The sequence below is a fragment of the Etheostoma spectabile genome, chromosome 10, assembly GCF_008692095.1.
Source record: "Etheostoma spectabile isolate EspeVRDwgs_2016 chromosome 10, UIUC_Espe_1.0, whole genome shotgun sequence".
Classification (NCBI taxonomy): domain Eukaryota; kingdom Metazoa; phylum Chordata; class Actinopteri; order Perciformes; family Percidae; genus Etheostoma; species Etheostoma spectabile.
Window position 1 is genome coordinate 24,891,182 of NC_045742.1, and position 7,465 is coordinate 24,898,646.

The 7,465-nt window shown below is 39.7% G+C and overlaps 1 protein-coding gene across 3 annotated transcripts in view; it reads right to left on the minus strand.

Moving 5' to 3' along the window:
- The window catches only part of piezo1 (piezo type mechanosensitive ion channel component 1 (Er blood group)), a 134,191-nt gene that overhangs the window by 29,920 nt on the left and 96,806 nt on the right, over positions 1-7,465 (minus strand). For all 3 annotated transcript variants that reach the window (XM_032527470.1, XM_032527469.1, XM_032527468.1), the window contains exons 37-42: positions 6,961-7,219; positions 5,830-6,018; positions 4,853-5,044; positions 4,481-4,742; positions 2,026-2,158; positions 1,727-1,874 (exon numbers count right to left, since the gene is read on the minus strand). In XM_032527470.1, coding sequence (XP_032383361.1) covers positions 1,727-1,874; positions 2,026-2,158; positions 4,481-4,742; positions 4,853-5,044; positions 5,830-6,018; positions 6,961-7,219 — 1,183 coding nt within the window. The remainder of the gene's footprint in view (positions 1-1,726; positions 1,875-2,025; positions 2,159-4,480; positions 4,743-4,852; positions 5,045-5,829; positions 6,019-6,960; positions 7,220-7,465) is intronic.

A 7,465-nucleotide genomic window follows, 5' to 3' on the forward strand; every position in this document is an offset into this window, starting at 1 on the left:
AAGAGATATTTAGTTGAAGTTGGATTTTGAAGCTGACACAGAATAGATCATATTTAGAACATTATTTCACATTTATTTATTTGAAAAGAGCTATTATTTAGTTACAGGTTGTTACATATTTTACTACATAAGTTATTTGTATACCATTGAGGCATAATAAAGCATGTTCTCTAACCTCTGAGAAGCCTGTCTGAATTTGTGTTTGGAGGCCGGCCGAGTGTCCTCTTTTTTGGAAATCAAAATATTGTCACCCTACTTTCGTGGAGTGTGCCCGGATGCTTTGAGGGCGTTCCACCCCTTCCGAGCTATAGGCTTGGGTGATTGCTTCACACAGCCAGTGAGACAACCACTGTTCTGAGAGAGCCATGCCTTGTGAGTGCTCTCTGTAGTGAACAAACAACTGCTATGTACGTCTGATGTCTGTCGTGTAGGCTAACGCATGCATTTGGCAAAGATGGTGATACACCTCCTTGTTAAAACTTTCGGCGTAACTGAAGGATTTGGCTGTAGAGCTCCCATCCCCCTCTAAGAGAGAGGCAGGACGGTGAAATGCACATGAATCACTCCCTTTGCCATGGCAGTTGCCATGGAGACCCTGCCAGTAGCTGAAACAGGGTTTGGAACCAGTGTGCGCTTGTGTTCTCCCGTGCCACCAGAATGACCGACAAGCTCACCTCCTAAATGCGAGCCAGGAGGTGAGGAATCACAGGGACGGAAGGAAAAGCATATAGGAGGGCTCAGGGCCACGGTTAATGAGAAAAGGCGTCCATTCCGAGAGGCGAGTTGTCCCATGTGTTCATAGAGAACCACTGTGTATTTTCTCGTGAGGCAAACAGATCCACTGTTGCTCTCCTGAACCTGTTCCACAGCTACTGAACAGACTGGGATTCAATTTCCACTCGTTGTGAGAGGGACCCCCCTCGACACACGGGCGGGCACCGCTGTTCTTCAAAGTCTTCAAACTGCTTGTTGCTGAAGAAAAATAGGGAGCAGATCTATGGTCGCACAGCTGTGATATACAGTACCTGCGGACATAATAGCAGCAGGGGCACAAGGGTGAAAGATTGGAATGCTATGTAATGAGGGAAACTAGGTAATTAGGTAGCTCAATCCGGCCAAGGACAGCTACTGCCTAAGAAAGATTACAATGATGCGTTCAAAAATGATCACCACATAACAAAGTGCTTTTAAAAAGAGCTGTTTCAAGGTAGTAGAGGCAGAGTGCATGTAAATAGTGTCAACATAGTCAAATACTGACCGGAAAGTTGACTGTATAAACAGCTTTTCAGAGTTTCACCCTTAACTTTTTAGCTAGCTCATGACCATGCAATTTCAGAACCATCCAAAGTGCAAATATTGAAGTCAATTTCCTTCAACAAGCTGCATCTAGAGAACTGCATAAATGTTTTTCATCTTCATTAAAGACATGTTAAAGCTCTAGACATTAGCACTGGATCGGGTATTAGGCTGTCTGCAAAATAGATAACGCTTCTCCTAATGGTTAAGCAGATGAATAAAGCACAGTGTCATGAGCATAAAAATGCACCTGACAATATTACAAGAGAAAATATTATAAATGAACAAATTTAACAAAATGTAGAGGACCTAAAATGTAACCCTGTGGTACACATTTGTGTGACTAGTGACCTTCATAAAGGCAGATTGAGTAGAGTCAGGAACAACAACCCGCTTTGCCAGCCAAAAATGTCACAAAACGTGCTCTCACCCCAAAAGCCCAAAAACCAAAGACGATGATGATGAAGTCAACGACATCAGTCAGGAACATGAACGCATAGACATCTGTAGCAGTCCGATACTCAGCACGGAGAATACCTCGGAAGAATCCCTGTGCTGGCCTGTAAACACTCTGAATTCTGCAAAGGAAAACAAAATGCATTAAACCACTGCATTAGTGAAAAAGTTATTTAATTCCTTCTAGGATTGCAACTACACTTATTTTTAGTGATCTAATTGAATGAAAGAAGGGTGACTGTGGTTACTATATAGTCTCTATGCCCTACTCACCCAGAGACAAAGACTTGTTTTATCTTGTGTCCCACAGCCAGCAGTCTCTGACTGGCTGCCTCTCTCCTCCTGCCTTTCTGTTTCTTCTTCACTGGTTCTTCACAGGGATCTGTAGTTTCAGCTGTGGGCTCCTCTGGAACGGTCAAAAAAGGGATTCAAAGGAATGACTCAAATAAAAAGTAATCACAGTTAAAAATCATACCTGAAACATATAGTCTCTGTATTGTGATTCAAATGACACATCAGCACAGAAATGACCAAGATAAACACAAAATACCAGATGAATGGAGTACAAGCTGTTACAATATTAAAGTTACTGTGTAACTTTTTAATGTTTCTGAAACTGTGTAATTTGTTTAACAGTGAAAAGAACGCTATTTTTATATAGTTTTTTTTTGTGTCTTTCCCCGGGTGTTACATCAATTTTAGTGTGTAACACCGGAGAAGCCTGTGTTAGCGTATCCAGCCAGGTAAAGAGTAGCAGGAGAGTTCTTTATATATATATATATATATATATATATATATATATATATTTAGAAGTTATCTGTTGTAGTTATAGCAGATAGTAGGGCAGGGCAATCATAGGAAAAAAGGAAATAAACGAATAACAACTAAAAGTTAAAAGGGAAAGACAACAGGCAAGAATCTGAGTCAATCTCAGTCGGGCTTTCACCAGATGGACAATATTGGGTTTGTAAATAATTCATAACCAACCCCAAATTGGCCTTTAGGTATTTAATATGTCTATTTCATTCATAATATAACTTTATATATGGTTTTCAATAGCCAACATTAAATTATATCCCCCTTCCATTTAGCGCGGATGTTTGGATCCTTTCAGTCCATGTTTGCGTTACTTTTTTCCTTTTTTTTTTACCCTTGTCCCCCTGTAACTGTGTAACGCGCCAATGGGTAAATATTAAATAAGTTATTATTACGTTGGTTGCTCCTACAAAACTCTTAATGCTTTGGCTCAGGCAGTAGAACAAAGAAATGTTGTACTGCCTGAAACACTTTGGAGAACTGCCCTTTTCCGTAATCATAGTTTCTCAATAAACAGCAGACAGCACAGCGGGGCGCATAGCCCGACGCAAGTGTCTTTTCTATTTTAAGACTGTCTGGTGCCCACGTTGTTTAAATCGTAAATACAGCTGCACCCGTCTTTGTGCCCAAGGGCGTGCTGGTCTTACAGGGAGGTGTGTTCACGTGAATTCTTGGCATATTGCTATCTTGAGGCAGCGGGAAGTGATTGCACCATTGACCAACAAAAAACCTGGTCTAAAGTCAATAGTGCAGCATTTCAATAATATTTTAACAGTGCGTTAGTAAAATGTGCCTAGGCTTATGCACAGCGTAAAAATAAAAATATTACAGTGCAATCCGCCATCACATTAGCAATGCACCAAGGTACAATCGCGCCTGGTTTTTAAAGGGAATGGGATGACAATCTGATTGGTTTAATGCATGTTACGCCCAAAACACACCTATGAATTAATGAAGACATCAAGTACAACCCTTTTGAACCATGCGACTGGTGCATGGACCCTTTTTTCCGACGTCAAACTAGCAAAAGTGGATTGGGTACGCCCTAAATCACCTGCGCCATGCACTTCACGCTGTGCGCTTAGATTGTTAAAATAGGGCCCTTAGGGTTAATTTTACTTTGAAGTGATGCACCGTCTTCATTTTCTAAGGTCAAGTTTCATAAACTTTACCCCTCTTTTTCTCCAATTTGTGGCAAACGTAAATGTACATTGCTGGAGCTGCCTGTTAATTTATCCATTCTGGTCAAGAATATTTATCATTTTTTCCGATGTTTATCATAAGGCTATCTCTCCTGACAGAGACTTGACTTTTTTTGATGCTCAGAGGACTCTTTAATCATCCCTCTACACATTCATACAGCTTTATTGATGGGCATGGTTCTGGCAAAAAGAATAATTCTTAAGGACTGAAAAACATCAAATCCACTTTGTTTCAGAAACTAGCTATTTAAACTTGTTTTGTGACCCACCAGGAGAAACTGCGGACTAAGTATTTAAAACATCAGCATAAAGGAGAAGAATCTTGGGACCTCATATTGCAATATCTGCACCCAACTTGTGTATGTGTATTAGTATGCATGTATGTATGTGATACATATGTTTTTTCATATGTTGTCAAAAAAAGTCAACAGAAAAATCTTAAAAAAGACATACAATTACCTCATTATTTGAAATTTTGTTTCTCATGAAATAAACAGCGACATTGTAACATTACAAATATGACAGAAAATACAGAAAAGCATAATAGGTCTCCTTCAATAACTGTAGATATAAAAAGCTGGCAGTAAGTAGCTTTTTGCTTGTGCAATTCCAGGTCCTTTAATGAGGTGCACCTTAATCGAATGCAGCCAGTGTTAATGTTATGAGTTACACCTCTAACATCACAGTCCACACATAATGAAGCCACAAACCTTTGCTGCGCTGTGGTTTGGGTTGTTTTGTTTTCTTGCGGAAGCGGATACCGCTGCTTTTCTTTGAGGCTACCTCTATCACCCGCTCTTCTTCTCCCTCCATCTTATCCTTCGTCGGCCTGCTGGGAAGATTCAACATGTCCTTCAGCCCAGACGGAGTTTCCTGTCCATCTTTTGAACCACTGGGTGCGGGTTCATCTGCAGGAGGTTGTGTGGTAGCAGCAGCAGAGCTGGTACTTGGTTCAACAGAGTCCACAATATCCTAAATTAATAAACACTTGATTTAAAAAGAAGTCAAAGGCTAAGAACACATTCAAAAATTACTATTGACAGGGCAGTAACTAATAGCAACAAAAGAGTATTTGCACCAACGTTTTCAAGTTGGTCCAGTTCAGTAATTTCCAGGTTTTCCAGGGTAGATGTTGAGCTCACTCTGCCCTCCTCTTCTTTTCTCCCCTCCTTGCTCCCTCCATCTTCATCTCCAGTTTTTCCTTCATCCTTACAACTTTCTGGTGAAAGGCTTTGCTCCTCCAGGGGGCCCTCATGGTCCCAGAGACCATAACGCTGTGTGCACACACACACACACACACACACACACACACACACACACACACACACACACACACACACACACACACACACACACACACGTTATTTCACCTTATCAGTGTCTATGTGTGCCAACCTGTAACTCCTGTGTATGATTTGACACTAGTCAAATCAGTAAAGTCAAATCAAGTCAAATTGAATTGAATTGAATAGCACATCCACATCAGCTTGGAACAGAACGGTGTGGCTTTTACATGATATCATGTATGTAGCCATCACATTCATACTCTAAATCTCCAATTTTAACATCAGTCACTGGAAAAACAAAAAAGTCAGCCAGCCAGATAGTTTGACTAACTAAAACAATTAATGTTAATTAGTTACATCTGACAAAATATCAAACAAAAAAATTAATTGAATGGCCTGCTTTTCTTAATTCTGTTCAAAAATAAGGAACTGAATATATTTAACGCTATCATTATCATTGTGAACTCTATACTGGAATTCAAAGCTTGGTGGGGCTTAGCAAAGTGCCAACTGAAATGGTCCAAGGACTGTTTCTTATTATAAAGTCAGTGTATTGTGTCACCCAGATTGTAACAGTTTGGTAACAATAGAAGATTGGGGAAGATTTTTTAGCCCTAAGTCTAACTGTAAAATTTACAAATGGGTATACTTTGAAAAGTGGAAGGTGGCTTATTGTGCCCTTGTTGCTTTTACTCTGATCACAATTTTAATGTGTCCTTGCTTACTGGTTGACAAACTTAAAATCACTGTAATCACTGTAAATACTAACTGACCATGAGCAGGGATCTGTGGAAGAACAGAGCAAGCAGCTGAAGAAGATCATATCTGATGTAGTTGTCAGTCTTCTCTAGGCCCAGGATACGAGGTGGGAAGAAAGGTTTGTCTTCATTTAAAGTCATCTCATAAACACTGTTCCAAGGAAAGAATCCAAACTGGAAAAGGTATTTCACCAGCACCATCACCTGGTAAGAGAACACAACAGCAGTACCCCCAGTCAGACCAGAAAACAACGCAGAGAAGGCAACAGTATGCTTTTCCCCAGTAGACCAGTCAGGATCATCTCTATGCTTGGTGTGACCTGTATATAGTTACACTTCTCTTAGACACATTACTGTAATTTAGTAATTGAAAGTTGAGGGTGTTCGAGTTAATACGTAATCACCAGTAATATGCCATTTTGTATGATGACCAAAAAATGAAAAGAGAAGCTTTAAAGGTTAAAATAATGAGATCAAAAGGGTATGGTGGAGTGCAAGTCTACTTTTCATCATCGCAGAACGCCCTATATGCAATTCTTAGATTATTTACAGTAAAACTTGTTATTTAAATTTAAATTTAGATTAATTGTTATTTAAATCCAATTAATCTCTTTTGACTACTGCTTTTTCTCAAAGTTTAGGCCCATCCTCACCCTAAATTCATTTGAAAAATCAGTTATGATCAGTTATCATTTAAATCATTTCAGCTATTTTCAATAGCTGTATCAACTTTTTTTTATCTTTATTTTATTTTATTTCTTTTTTTTGGCCAGTTAGGTGCAGGAAAACAAACTGTAAATTGATGTGACAACATCAAGACACTGCTGTTTGCAATCACACAGTGGACTTGCTGTTCCTGCCTGCTTCAGCAGGTTAGGTGCCCTGTGAAACCAAAAAAGAGCTAAGAGATAATGAATATATCTCAAGCGAGCTGCAGAATTGATGATGATCCTTTTTGTGTTTGTCACAGCGTCATTGCACAAATTTTCACAAATCTATATTGTTCAGTTTTGCACCTCAGAGCCACTGATGCTATTTGTTTTACTCATGCAAGGAAACTATATAAACAATTGCACAATTTTACTGTGATGGTTCATGGCATATAAGTTACTTAAGTTTGTGAAGTGGGTCTCTCATGGGTCATACCTCTGTGTAGACTATGGCAGTCATCCAAAACTTCTTGGTTGGTCTTGGAACAGCCAACATAGCCCAAAGGAACACCAGTATTGGGAGGAACAGTGATATCACAGAGGCACTGACCACGTTGTTCAGCACTATGATAAAATAGCAGACTAGCTCTGAGTTGGCTGCCAGCAGGTTGTACATGGCAATCAGCAGCTTCAGCAGACGGCTCTGACTGCTGTAGAACTCTCTGCTCTGCTCTAGCTCCTCAATGAAGAACTGCCTGCAGAGAGAGAAGGGGAAGTCACAACCATCAATTTGTATTCATTTATCTTTGTATTGTACACCACCAGTCTATTAATCCCTGATAGAACCAATAGTGGGGGCCATAAAATGAAACACAAGTCAAAATATATATATATATATATATACTAGGGCTGGGCAAGTTAACGCGTTAACTAATTAATTCATTAACGCCGTTAAATGCTACGTTAGATGCAGCGTGTGGGTAAGTTTAGATAAACAAAGG